Source organism: Onychostoma macrolepis, chromosome 23, assembly GCF_012432095.1.
Source record: "Onychostoma macrolepis isolate SWU-2019 chromosome 23, ASM1243209v1, whole genome shotgun sequence".
In the NCBI taxonomy this organism is placed as follows: domain Eukaryota; kingdom Metazoa; phylum Chordata; class Actinopteri; order Cypriniformes; family Cyprinidae; genus Onychostoma; species Onychostoma macrolepis.
Window position 1 is genome coordinate 1,740,232 of NC_081177.1, and position 14,694 is coordinate 1,754,925.

General features: G+C 35.8%; 2 protein-coding genes across 3 annotated transcripts in view; one reads left to right on the plus strand and one right to left on the minus strand.

Annotated features, from left to right (window-relative positions):
* The window catches only part of LOC131531679 (complement factor I-like), a 17,042-nt gene extending 7,486 nt beyond the window's left edge, over positions 1-9,556 (plus strand). The window contains exons 8-11 of the mRNA XM_058762629.1: positions 2,368-2,471; positions 3,644-3,918; positions 4,002-4,091; positions 9,206-9,556. Coding sequence (XP_058618612.1) covers positions 2,368-2,471; positions 3,644-3,918; positions 4,002-4,091; positions 9,206-9,423 — 687 coding nt within the window. The 3' untranslated portion in view covers positions 9,424-9,556. The remainder of the gene's footprint in view (positions 1-2,367; positions 2,472-3,643; positions 3,919-4,001; positions 4,092-9,205) is intronic.
* The window catches only part of LOC131531659 (uncharacterized), a 19,538-nt gene extending 4,920 nt beyond the window's left edge, over positions 1-14,618 (minus strand). The window contains exons 1-4 of one of the 2 annotated variants that reach the window (XM_058762591.1): positions 12,979-14,618; positions 11,993-12,386; positions 11,580-11,848; positions 11,341-11,456 (exon numbers count right to left, since the gene is read on the minus strand). In XM_058762591.1, coding sequence (XP_058618574.1) covers positions 11,341-11,456; positions 11,580-11,848; positions 11,993-12,386; positions 12,979-13,429 — 1,230 coding nt within the window. In that variant the 5' untranslated portion in view covers positions 13,430-14,618. Of the gene's footprint in view, positions 1-9,756; positions 11,457-11,579; positions 11,849-11,992; positions 12,387-12,978 lie in introns of those variants that run through there. The other variant, XM_058762590.1, reaches the window with a different exon arrangement.
* Positions 14,619-14,694: the final 76 nt, after the last annotated feature.

Genomic DNA, 14,694 nt, shown 5'->3' on the forward strand with positions numbered 1-14,694 from the left:
CCAGACACTTAACAATACAACATACAACTACTGAACAATGCTTTAGGAAATTGCAACATATTATGAACCAAGTACCAAGACCAAGTCCAATCAAATTTATATTGTAATACAATTCACATTTTTTCAAAGCAACTTTACAAGTCATGATGCTTGTGTCACAGATGCAAAAACAAATTTAAAAATAAAAATCACATGATGCAAAAATCACAGCCAATCAGAAGAAAGTGAGGGCGGAGCCTCTCCATGCAAGCACAATGCCCTCGCATAGTACATAATCTAAATTAAAGCATTTTAGCATTCATATAAATGCATATTGAGAGACTGAAACAGTCTTTGTTATGGAATACACTTGTTTGTTCACGCTAAGTTGACAGTTTTAAGGTTCATGCATCCTTTCATTTATGATTTATAAAGATCTGAGGTAAATTATCCATTGTTGTTTTCAGTAGCTATGGCTAGTAAAGATCACGCAAAATGACATTCAAACTCACATTAGATGATGATGTTGTTCAAGCCGATACGTTGCAGAAACCATTTCTGAAATAGAATCTGATGTTAGGGCTGTCACGATAACTACTTTTTGTTGTGTGATATATTGCACCAAAATAAACTGCGATATATGATAGTATTGTCACTTTAAGACCATTTTATGCCAATGATTAATGACAGTATGACAATGTAATAGCATAATAATGCAAAAATGTTTTATTCTTAAGAATATTGGAATCGGAATGTGAAAAAAAAAAAACCTAAATAAATAATAATAATAATAAATAATAAATTAGGGATGAGACAATACCAATTTTACTACCGATACTGAAAAATATCGGTAAAAAAGTATCGGTCAATACAGATAGCCTATCGATCCGATAACAGCAAAAAAACATTTAAATCAATGTAGAATTAATGTACTTCTGCGTGTTGACCTGATTGAGAGAATGATAACAGAGGCAGTGCGATCGACTAAAATGTTGGCGACATTCATTTTTATGTAAAAATTTATATAAATCATTATTTAATGATTCAAAGGTCACGCAAAAATGACATTCAGACTCACATTAGACACTTTTAACCATAAATAAAGAACATAATCAGTACCTGAGATCATTATTTGTCATAGTTTGTATGACAAAAATATAAGCCAATCAGAAGAGCGTGTGGGCGGAGCCTCTTTGCAAGCTCACTGCACTTACAATGAAATGAAGTACATAATAAAATAAAAAAAAATAAAACATTTAAATATTATTAAAATTAGTCCTGGGCAACGATTATTTGCGATTAATCACATCCAAACTAAAAGTTTTTGTGTACATAATTTATGTGTGTACACTGTGTATATTTATTATGTATATATAAATACACACACAAATGCATGTATACATTTAAGAAAAATATGTTATGTTTATATATTAAATATATTTATATACATTTATATATATAATACATGTAAATATTTTCAAAATATATACTGAATGTGTCTTTATAATAAATATACACAGTATACACACATATTATATAACAAAAACTTTTATTTTGGATGTGATTAATCGCGATTAATCGTTGCCCAGCACTAAAAAACATACTGAGCAACTGAAACAATCTTCACCATGGAATGCACTTGTTTCTTCATTCTGAGTTCATAGTTTTAACGTTTATATTTCCTTTCATTTATTTTCAATATGTGAAGTAAATTATCCATTGTCCCTTTCAGTACGGCTATAACAATCACGTAAAATGGCACCCAAACTAACATTAGACTAAATAAAGCACATGATCAGTACTTGAGATTATTATTATTGTTTCCCCACAAAAACTGATTAAAATCAGGAAAATATATTTTATCGCGTGTTGCATCTATATAGTCACATTCAGCAGATTAAAGCGAGGCAATAACGTAGCTTAAATTTTGCAATAATATAAATAATTAAGCTGTTGAGATTTCCTATTTATTATATATACATATCGCTTTACACAAGTATATATTATATACATGTGAGTAATAATCCAACCTTATATATAGAGCTGGGAAATAATAAAGTTTACATTTTGCAATGATATGAACAATCAAGCAGTTGAGATTTGCTATTTAGCTAGTATATATCGCATTACATGAGTTGCCTATGTATGCTGTATATATGGATGTACTGTATAACAAACAAACAATCCACACACATGATCAACAAAGATTTTAAAGACATCTCAAACACTCTGAGCAAGAGTCAAAATAGTTTGTCAGACTAAAACAATAACATCAATGCAGTTTAATAGCTAAACGGACAAAATAACACTAGGCAGCAAATGACTTTTTGAGGAAATGTAATGCCAGCAGGTAAGGAATGACCTCTGTGTGTGACCTTTGCCCTGCAGACTCAGATACAGTGGCAGGTGGCCGTTCAGGATGAAGGTTTGTTCCGCTGCGGAGGGGCGTATTTGGGCGGCTGCTGGGTTCTGACCGCCGCCAACTGCGTCAGGTACAACCAATCACCACAAGCCCTGAGTTAGCACTGCCGTGTTTCCCCTGCCATTATATTAGGGGGCACCCCGCCCCCTTGAAGGTCAAGTTTATTTTTTTATATATAGCGATTACACTTAAATATGGACTAGTATCTGTAAATATTAAGCCACAAAAAGACTATTTAAATATGAATCCTGTATGTTCTGCGTGTCTCTGTGTGAATGAATGGCACAGACGCACTGTTTTGTTTACTACACACATACTGAAGCTCGCGGTGATCTGCCATCTCTGAGAGTCACTTCATTAGCATTTTACCATTTCATTTGAGTAAAACTAGCCTCATATCACACAGAAATTTAAAGGTACACATGGCAACCCGTCAAAATAAAAGTTTGGTTTAACTTGAAGACACTGTGACAGAGATATTGTTCACTAGAATACTATTACTACTACTAAAATTATTAAAACTTTCATTTTTAAGGAATAATCACACGACATTTCTTCCATGTTTTATTGTTAATAGTAAATTGCCAAAAAATAAAGTTTGTTTAATTTTCAATAATTAAAAGAAAAATGAAACTAATGTATTATGCCTTCATTTGATAACCAGAAAAATGTAAATAGCCTACACAACACAGAATTTTTGAGGGAATTAAAAAATTTTTTCATAAGGCAATATTTTAAGAATAAATTTGAATAAATTAAGTTGTTGTTATGCATTCAAATGATTAGACATGCTAAAACAGAGAATTTGGTAACAATAAAAGATATGGTGTGAAAAAAATAAAACATTTCATACTGCCCTTAGCATGTAGTTTTAAAAAAAAAACTTTTAATAAATTGATGTGAAATTGTATAAGTTTCATGATTTTAATTAATTAGACAAGATTTTTGATAAATAAAATTTAATTCAACCATTAAAAAGGAGTCTAGAAAAATTAAAACGTACAAAACGAAATTTAGAAAAAACATAAAAAGGAATTTGGGAAAAAAATAAAATGGATTTCATAGGGATTTCTTACACAGGTGAGCACACTCCCACCAGCGGACAAAGAGCACGCGTCGGAAAATATGTTGCGTTAAATATGCACCCCCTCTCCCCTCTCCCCCTCTCTCTCCACCAATTTACTTTTGGCTGGTTTAGCTGCACCAACATACAGCTAAACCAGCATGTTTGCACGTCTCTAGGCCCAAACCGAAATCCTTCCGAATCCATTTGTCTCTCTGGAAGAAGAATCGCAAGCAGTCGACGACAGAGATCGTACCAGTGAAGAACATCCTCATCCATCATGAATATAACCCACAAACCTACGCCAACGACATCGCTTTGGTGCAGCTGGAGGAGATGGTTTATTCAGACAAGTGCATGCAGGACAATCCCGTGGTCCGAGCCGTCTGCGTTCCCTGGTCCACCCAACAGTTCCAGCCCAACGACACCTGCACCATCTCCGGCTGGGGCAAAGGTTCAGTTCCCTGTCAAACACAACCTAAGAGTATATGGTAGAGTTTGAGGACTCATTGTCTCTCTGTGTGTTTGGATCGTCAGAAGCGACTCTGAAATGGGCAAATGTGACGCTTGTCGACAACTGCGAGAATTACTACAAGGACCGTTTCCTCCCTGGAATGGAGTGTGCAGGTATGCGAGCGTTTCGTAATCTGTGCTGTCTAGCAGGTTTGGATTGTCTAGTGTCCTAACCCATGAATGCATGTCAAAGGCCCGATCAGACCGAATGCATTTTTTTGGTGACTTTTAAAAAAAGTTTTAAAAAAATTTTGCACTATTTTGGGGATATTTTCAACTGGGTTTGAAATATATAACAACAGGTCGTCTGCATATAAAGAAACTCTATGTTCTATACCCATCCTATCAATGCCCTTTATGGACTGTAGAGATTTAAGCATTGTAGAAAGTGGTTCTATCGCTAATGCGAAAAGAAGGGCATCCTTGTCTTGTGCCTCTTAGTATTGGGAAAAATTGTGAGCGTACTTTGTTTGTTATAACAGAGACTTTAGGAGTAGAGTAAAGCAACTGAATCCAATTTACATATTTTGGGCCAAAGCCAAACCTTTTCAATATTAAAGGGATCCTCGGGTATTAAGACATGTATAGCTTAATATAACATAAACGATGTCTCTTATTTAAATATGTAGTAAAAAACCCATGAAATGTATGTTATTTGAGAAAATCTACATTGTTTTTGGACTAAGGGGGGCGGCATTATTTTACGTGCACAGTACATTCTGTGTTGATGACGTCAAATGGTTGCACTCAGTGAGCTACCGAGTTGTCTATTCCGAGTTGTGTTGTGGTAAAAATAGCAACAGATAGCGCTAGTAGATCATGGAGTGCAACCATTTTACATCATCAGAAAAATGGCGCCCCCCATAGTTCAAAATATGTACAAAACGATGTGATTTTTTAAAATAACACAAATCTTTAATGGGTTTTCTACTACATATTTCAGTAAGAGACATAATTTACGTTATATTAAGCCATACAAGTCTTAATACCCAGGGATCCCTTTAAAAATAAATAGCCCCACTCAACTCAACTTTTCTGCATCCAGAGAAACCAAAACCTCTGGGGTCTCCCTGGATGCAGGAGAGTACAGGACCCCCAGGAGCCTCTGTAGATTGGTATACGAGTAACAACCTTTGACAAAACCCGTCTGATCTGGAGAAATAATTTCTGGTGTGAGAGAATCAATTCTGAAAACTAAAATTTTGGAGTGTCATAAATGCCTCTGTAAGGGTTTGTGGTAATTTTACATTTTCTAAAGAATTTTCAAACATTTTCAATAGGAGTGGAGCTATTTTCTACGCAAAGGCTTTATTTGCGTAGAAAATAAAGCCCGGACCAGGGGTTTTGCTACTTTGCATTGCATTTATTGAGTCTATGACCTCTTGTAGATTAATAGGTTGTTCTAAATTTTCTTTTTGCTCCAAATTAATTTTCGGAATGTTTAAACCATCTAGAAACATTAAAATACTTTAGGTATAGGAGACGTGGTTATCTGTTTTTGCTATGGAATCAATGAGTTGTTGTAATTTTGCATTCTTTAGTTTGATGGTATATGAAGAATAAGATATGATTTCACCTCTGATGACTACTTTAAATGTTTCCCATAAAGTCGATGGTGATACTTCTTCAAATGTGTTTGTAGCCAAAAAATTATCAACTGCTGTTGATATATATGTATGCAATTTTTTGTCTGCCAACAAAGTTGGATTTAATCTCCAAGTGGGGCGTTGGTTACTGCAGAGAGTAAAATGTAAATCTAAAAGTAGTGGGGCGTGATCCAATATTATAATGGCAGAGTATTGAGTTTCTTCTAATGAACGAAGTAGTGTTTTATTAATATAGAAATAATCTATTCTAGAGTAAGATGAATGAACATGAGAGAAATCTGTCCCAAATCTCCATGGATCTAAACATCCTGTTTGTAGCAGCTGGAATAATTAAATGTATCATTTTGATGGCGGATTGTGATCCAAAAAGGATTATGTGTTCATGAAACACATGTGACTGAAATTAAATTATATTCCAGTTTTAAATGTGCTTCTGATTACAGATAGCCTGGGATTACACAAGATTTGTATTTTAAAGACAACCAGTTCGAAGGGAGCATAGGTTGCTTTTTTATTTTTTTATTTATTGAAGGAATAAAAGTAACACAATAAAACAGTAAACATTACAACTTCCTTCTTTCTATTTTTGCTGTAACTGAAGCTGATGTAAATTTGTAATGACACCGAAACTGATTGAAGATTTTAAGAGTAGAAAGTACCACAGGGTCAGATGTGACTCGAGAAACTTTCAAAGGTAAGGAGGAATACACTAAAGCAGGGAGAGAGGAAGAACACGTTTGTGCTTCAATTAAACACCAATTTGTTTCTGGATTATGAAGCCAAAATAATATCTTCTGAATATCTGATGCCCAGTAATAGTGAGTAAAACTTGGGAGGCCTAAACCGCCTACATCACGAGTCCTCTGAAGAATATGTGTATTTACCCTGGAGATCTTATTATCCCAAATGAAAGAGGATATAGGTTGATTAATCAAATTAAAAAAAGATTTAGGCAAAAACAAAACGGTAGGGACTGAAACAAATAGAGGAACTTAGGAAGGATTGTCATTTTCACTGAATGTATTCTTCCAGCTAAAGTAAGGGAAGACTACACCACCTCTCCAACTCAGCTCTCATTTCTTTTAACTGAACTTTATAATTGGCTTCAAACAAAGAAGAAAATGAGTGTGTCATATTTATTCCAAGATATTTAAAACCATTCGGAGAAAAACAAAAGGGTAATGACTCTTGTTGGATTTGCAAGGCCAAATTATTAATGGGGAAGCATTCACTTTTTTGAAAATGTTATTTATATCCTGAAAAGGTACCAAACGGATCCAACATTGATGTAATTAAAGGGCAACTAGATATGGGGTCACTGATGTAAAGCAAAAGGTCATCGGCCTTTTAATTCCTTTCTACAAATTGGTTGTTTTTAAAGCTGTTGAAAGGGGCTCAATCACAATAGCAAAAAGGAGTGGGGACAGTGGACATGGGTTGCTTTTTGGGTTAAAAGAATTTCTTTATGAAATTTGAATGGTATGACAATTAGATATTAGACTGTACAGAAATGAAATCTACACGCTAATACACACTATACTCATAGTCACGCAATGCTGATGTTGTTAACATTAATAATTTGGGAATAAAGTATAACAATAATAATAATTTGCACGGTTAGATGTGATATGAGCTAACCGATCTTTAGATTTAATTACCATTGGTAGCGCGATTTATTGTAATGCTTTTTTCCTCAGTTGGTCAGAACAAACATGGCAGACTTGTTACTTGTTCAGATGGCAATATATGGTGAAAATTCTTATTTGGGTCATATATTCCAAGATGTAGGATAGAATCTGTAATTCCTGAGTACGAAGACCGCCTCTCCATTCATTCGATTGGACAATGGAAAAAAACGCAAATGACGTTGGGCGCTTTTCTGCTCATAGTTGCTTATTTTTCAACTTCAGGTGGCCGGGGCGCATAAACAGCGCGCAAAACACTCACTGCTAATAGACAACAATTTAAAAAAGGCGCCTCTCACTGCAAGAAACACATTCTGTCTGTCAATACTCTTGTTGTTTTCATTTTTAAGAAATAGTTCTGTCAAAAATTAACCCTCATGTTCTTCCAAACCTGTATGACGTATATTTCCTGGAATAGAAGTCGCCGTTTTTATCAGCTAAAATGTGGTGCGACTTAGTCAATGTGGTTTATATAATGCAATTATATTCAGATTTGGATTTGTTCATGCAAAAAAAAAAAAAAAAAGGGTAAATCCAGCCATGCAGATTGGCTAGTTTCCCAGTTAAAGAAGTGGTCAAACCCCTTCTAAAACCAGCCTGGTAAACCAGCTATGACCAGGCTGGAAGACCAGCTAAAACCTGGTTTTAGCAGTTTTTCAATAAGACAACACACCGTTTCAAATAAATACGTTTAGGCTTGGTGTTTTTAATTGTTGTTTATAAAAAATAGTTTATGTTTGTTTGAACTTTTTCATTCCTGTTCTGTTCTGAATACAGTTAAATGTAAAGGGAAAAATAAAATGTTTGTTTGTAAATTATTAGTTTTATTTAACAGTAATTTAAATTTTTTGGAACACAATCATATAATGCGACTCATACACATGCAACTTTTTTTTCTCTCAACAATTAAATTTTGACACGGTGCGATTTATTTTCTGGAAAATGCGGTACTTCCTTTACTTTTTCTTTTCTTTACTGTAGCTCTCACTTTTTTCCAAGCAATTACAAAGAATATGGATCCAAAAAGGCAGAAAGACACCATAAAAGTGGTGCAAAAAATTCTATTGAAGTTCGGATCGCATATCAAATGCTAAAGTAACGTGATTTCAGTAAACGAGACTTTGTGCATAACTATTGTAATCAGTGCCTGTGTTTGTTTGTTTTTTACCTGATCTCGGATAAGTTTTAAGAATCTGTATACATTTTTCATGACACATTTATATGATAAAAAGAAACTTTTTTTAGTGGCTTGATTAAGCAAACTCTCCATAAAGCAAACAAAACAAGCACTACAATGTAAAATAACCAGTGTTGGGGATAACACATTACAAGTAATGCGAGTTATGCAATCAGATTACTTTTTTCAAGTAACTAGTAAAGTAACGCATTATTTTTTAATTTACAAGAAAATAGCTGAGTACATTTTTCAAATAAGCAATTCCAGTTACTGTGTTTCTCATGTATTGACTGACAGCTCTGGTGTTGCCATGTTGAGAGAAATCAGGAGTAAGTGCAGAGCGTTGTGTGTGAACATGATCTTACTGTAGCTCTAGACTAAATATCAACATGTATTTACTCATCTCACCTGCACAAAAACACATTCAGTATTCCTCTTTACGAAGTAACACAATATTGTATTGGGGAAATAACTTTCCCCACTACTAAAAATAACTAATATACTTACTTCTACTACTTCTACTTAATGGTATTCCATTTGTTAATTGAATTGAATATATTAAACTTTTTCTATTATACTACCGTATATACTTTCAATAAATCTTTTGCAATTGGTTTGTAAAGGTGTTTTCATGCATGTTTGGACTGGGTTTTGCTTTCACACAATTTTGACCAGCATGTTATGTTTGAAGCGTTTCGAATAGCTTTGTTTCTCCTGTCACTGTTGAATAACGCTGTCATTGGTCGTTCTCCGTGTCAGGTGACCTGGAGGGGAAGGTGGACTCGTGTCAGGGTGACTCCGGAGGGCCGCTGGTGTGCACAGACGGATCTGGTTTGTCGTATGTGTGGGGAATAGTGAGCTGGGGAAATAAATGCAGCGAACCCAATCATCCTGGCGTCTACACTAAAGTGGCGCATTACTTCGACTGGATCCGCTCCAACACAGGCTGGCCGGCCGTTACCAAATTTAACCAGTAAAATGAAGGAACAGACTGCTTCACATTTGCTGATTGATTCTTTTGAAAACATGTTTTTCTCCTATTAAAGTGCTGGTTACACATCTACAATCCACGTGTCTTCATACTTTATGCTGGACATTTTTATTAAACCCAGATTATTTTAGTTTGCATTTTTATTCCAGATTTTTGGTATAACTGTACAGCAATTATTTACAAAATAGCTTTTTTATGGTGTCCTAAAATGCGGTAGTTGACAAACGGAAGTAGGATGTATTGGTGGTAATATTATTATGATTTTAGAGTGTATTATATAACTTGTTTATATAAATATATTTTTAATATTATTCATTATTGTATACTGTTTTATTAAAAAGTGGTCAAATAAATGATCAATTTATGAAATTTAAATCATGCCATAAGTAATAAAGTAAAAGTCACGGATGTCACAAAAAAACATGTATATGCATTTTAAATATATTTACAGCATATTTACAGTGGAGAAATGCATAGGTAATGGTTTGTTGTAATGTTTGTGGTAATGTTGTATTTTAATTATATGTACTGAGAAAAAAACATTTAGGAAACATCTAATATAATCAGGGTTCCCACACCTTGGTTAACTTCAAATTCAAGGACCTTTCAAGGACTTTCCAGGTCCAATACCCTCAAATTCAAGGACTTAATGTGGGGACACATTTCAAGTGAGAGCAAGGGTTACATCGCGTCACCTTGTAAGATACATTGTTACAGTTTTCATGTGTCAAACACAACTATGCAAAAAAGCAAATTTCTTTTTTTTGCAATTATTTTTGGGCAGAAATCTGACAGAAATCTGATATTTGTCGTATTTCTGTTTTGCATAAAATTTAATAATATTTGGTACATACTATACTGTATTCTAAAATGATCTGATATTAACTTTTGCATGGATTTTATTGAAAAGAGCTTAGGCTCATGTAACCAGAAGTTTTAAGATATATGAATATGCTTTTAAGTTTTTCTTGCCTCATGGCTTTACATTATCTTAACAAGCAAAGCAATTCAACATTACATCCTTTGGATCTCTGGCAAGCCATTCTTTGTAATCTTCTTTGGTGAGCCAAATATCTTGAAACTTGCATTTTCCAGTCATCACGTTTCAGCCTATTTTTGCAATGTTTCACGGTGTGTCTGTGAAACGTTGAGGTACCATCTTAGTAGTTTTGTGTGCGTGTGAACGTCATGGCAACGAACAAAAACAAAGTACCTCACGTGGGAAACACTTAACGTAACACATAAATGTGCAACGGAAATCAAGCAAGCTAGTATGCACAAAGTGTTGGCGAAATAACACATTAGCGGACCGGAGGGAATAATATGGAATTTTCAAGGACCTGTATCCATGTTTGTTTATTTTGTAAAACTTTCCAGGGCCTTGAAACTTTTTAATCAGATTCACAAACTTTCAAGGATTTCAAGGACCCGTGGGAACCCTGTATAATACAAGCCCGGCCTCAAAACACTTTTTATTTTCAACACAAGCTTGGTATTTGCTCTTAGGAATGATGTCAGAAATCAGACACACTTACAACAACGCTTTACAAAATATATATTTAATAAACGTAAAGTATTTGTAATTATTGAATAATTATTCTTATTTTGCTCATATATTTTATCTGTGCTGTTTGCTTTTATCTGTGCACCTGTTTTTAAACAACATTTTTTAAAATCTGTGCTGTGGTTTTTATCATGGCACTTTTTTTAATCTGTGATCTATTTTTTATCTGTGCTCTATGTTTTGTTTTAAAATCTGTCCACTATTTTGTTTTTATCTGCCATTTTTCATCTTTCTGCCTGTTTTTTGGCCCTGCAGCTTTAGGTTTCGCTGCTGCACAAGGTCGGCATTGAGGAACGCCAGCTGCCTCAGATGGCCAAAATAGGGCCTGATGCATCTCACCTTTATGACGTCATCAAAGGCCTCTTCCACCATCATGTCATGGCAGATCATCAGATACGCCAGAAACAGAGTCGCCGAGTGGCTGAGGCCCTGTGTGCAGTGAATCAACACCTTACCTAAGGAAAGACAAACAGAAAGAAGGACAAAAAACTCATTCATAGACTGTAGGACACTTGATAAAAGATGAGAAATGGAATGTGTGTGTGTGTGTGTGTGTGTGTGTGTGTGTCAGCTCTTACTCGTTGGGCTCCTCAAGGCCTTGTGAATGAATTTGGCAGCTGGCATGAAGTACTTGCTGATGTCAAAACAGCGTCTGTAAGATGAAGGCAAGCCACAGTAAGTGATGTGCAAGCCTCTGTAATATCTGGACCCTGTATTGACCGTTCCAAGAAGGTCTTTCTCGTTTGCCATTCCCAACAAGAACTTCAGGTTCTTCTTTGGTTCTGCAGCATTTAGGATGTGTGTAATTCCCATCTCCTTCAGTTTATCTCGGTCCCTTGCCATCTCTCTGCAGAAGAACACAACAGCCAGGGTTAGTCTTTCACTAAAGGGGATTTGCAATGAAATGAAAGCGCTTGGAAGAGAAATAGCATTGTGTTTGATACTCCTGCAATACATTAATTCAACACACAATTTATATTAGTAGACTTACTCATTTCCAATGAAGACCCTGGGCCAGACCTCAGTGACAGGAGTCTTGGGCAGTGTACATTCCATCAAAGAATCCTCCAGCTGGAACATGTTTAGAAGGATGCAGTTTTCCAACCTTGAAAGCTCTGATGTGACTTCAGCTTCTGGCTCAGGAACGCTTGGAGCTTGTGCACACAATTCCTCTGGATCAACCAGATCCACTTTAGGTTCAGTGATACACAATTGCTCTGTATTGACCGGATCCATTTCAAGTTCTGACTCGGGAGCACTTGGATCTGGGACACACTGGGATTCCTTTGGATCAATCAGATCCACTTCAGGTTCCCCAACAGCATTCAGTGCGTTTGTCTGGAATATTGCACTAATTTTCTCGAACATCCACCCAGCAGTGCTTTCTGGAAAAAAAAAAAAAAAAAACTAGCTAAGTAAAGTTTGATGACAAGCTTGACCAAAGCCTTATCTGAAAGTTTCAAAAAAACTTATAAAAGCTTGAATACTCAGAGAATTCAGAGAAAATCAGAACGATTCTTACCCATTAAACTTCATTTGACTGCTAAGAAACCACATCAAACCCAATCAGACCTTTAAAACCACTTTGAGTCCTCTGCTACTTGTTTCTGGCATGTTTCCAGCAGGTTTTAGCAGATAGATAGGTAGGATAAACTCTAAACGAGTCATTATATGCAAAAGTTTTCACCCCTAAATGGAATTTATCAGTGTTTTGTCTCATTTAGAAGTCGGCTAATGTAATTCTGTAAGTTGGATCAGTTAGAAAAGATATAGCAACAAAATTCAGAACAGCCTGAAGGTCCCTGCCAAATTTGGTGGTTGAAGCTTGAAAGCTCAAGGAGGTGTTACTCTTGGAAATTTAGAGTATCAGAGGAAAACAGTAATAAGTCTTTGTCAAGTTAAGTTTGACATAATACACTGTCGGAAACATCTCTAAACACACAAATAAACATGAATAAGACACATGCATGTCTTCACCTGCTGGGCGGTTCTCCTCAGCATCCAGGCCACCCTGATCATTGGCTTCTTCTCCTGAAGCTCCTGCTGGGTCGCTCAGGTCTTTAGACACCAGCGTAGGGCTCTTCAGCTCTGAGATGCTGTCGTTCCTGTTCATCTTCAGTTGCAAATCTTTGACTTCACAGACTGAGATCTCCTCATTCTCGTCAACCTCCAGCTGCAGGCGCATCTCTCCTGGACTGCAGTAAGTGATGGAGACCCGATCGTCCGTTACAACCTTCAGCTTCACATCTACGTCTTGAGATGCGCTGCAGCCGAGAAGGTCGTAGATGGCATCGGTGATCTCAAACTCCAGCTGCACATCTTTATCATCTAATGCAAAGTAACTGTCGTCGGAGTAGAAGGCGCCGTTGAGGTAAACCTCCAGACGCACCTCTCTCGCCTCTATAGACATTGTGTCTGGTGTTATCATACTGACAGATCTGTCCTTAACAAAGTAGTTATCAAACTGACTGTCTGTTTGCGTCTATAATGGTATCTAGAGACTCAATTGGTGTGTGTACACGTGTTCCTATAGGTCTAAAGTTGTAAAAACGTCCCTCAAACTGGCCTAAACCTTGCCACTCAACTGCAAATTATATATAGTGTTCTTTGTGACGTCATCAACACAGGAAAAAAAATTCCACAGTTGCCATAGCAACGGAATGTTCGCTAACGCTAAGTAAGTTTTAACCGAATCTCTTAATTCTTTCATAAATGAAATACTTCAAAAACACAAATTACTTTAATCATATTACACGTACAGACTGGATTTCAGTCGCGTTAGTGGTGATCGATATATTGTTTTTGTCTACTTAATAGTTCGCGGTTATGTCAGCGTTTGCTGCGATGCGGACTCTCCAGCGCCACAACATTAAAAACATCATATTTACCCGATTTATGAATGTCATTTTACAGTTTGAATTGATCTGTGGTAATAATAAAAAGACTTCTGTGGAGTTTTCCAGTTGTCTCGAGCTGCAAGCGCGCGAAAACAAAACAAACTCAACGCCAGTGTCCGATTCACGAACAAATGACTCATTTGAGCAGCTTCTCCGATTCATTTTCACTCACGTCCTGGTTTGAATCAGTTTAACGAATCCCTGAATGAATTCTTCAGTGGTTATTGAGTCAACGTCTGATCATCTGACTCACTTTCTGAACAAGAAGTTGTCGTTCCGTTTCGAAATTACGCGATTTTCTGCTCGTGAAACGACTGGTTGAACCGGTCACACAGTGAATCACCTCAAGAAATGCGGATGAATATCTGTGTCGAGTAATTGCGCCTAGTAATTAGTAACCTCAAAAAGAGTTTAGTATATGCTACTAAAGGCTGTTTAAACCTTGAAACTGGTCAGCTATTGATGGAGACGCTTCAGAGTCCTAAATAAGAAGCTCAAATGAAAAAAAGCTTAATTGTTTACACTGGGAAAACGATGATGAACATTAATAGATAAAAACAGTATAGTATTTATGTTTTTATGAAACCGTTTCAGTGTTTATGACTATTTTAAAAATCACATTTTCTATACACCTCTATCATTACTTTGGAAACCCATCTGTACCATTGTCAGTTAAATTAATGACAAAAAAAGCTATTTATTCAGTAATTTTTGTCGATTTTATATCAGTTTAGATGTCAAATCATGCACAAGCATCAATGTAAACAAAATCACATATGTAAAATAAGACTCTTTT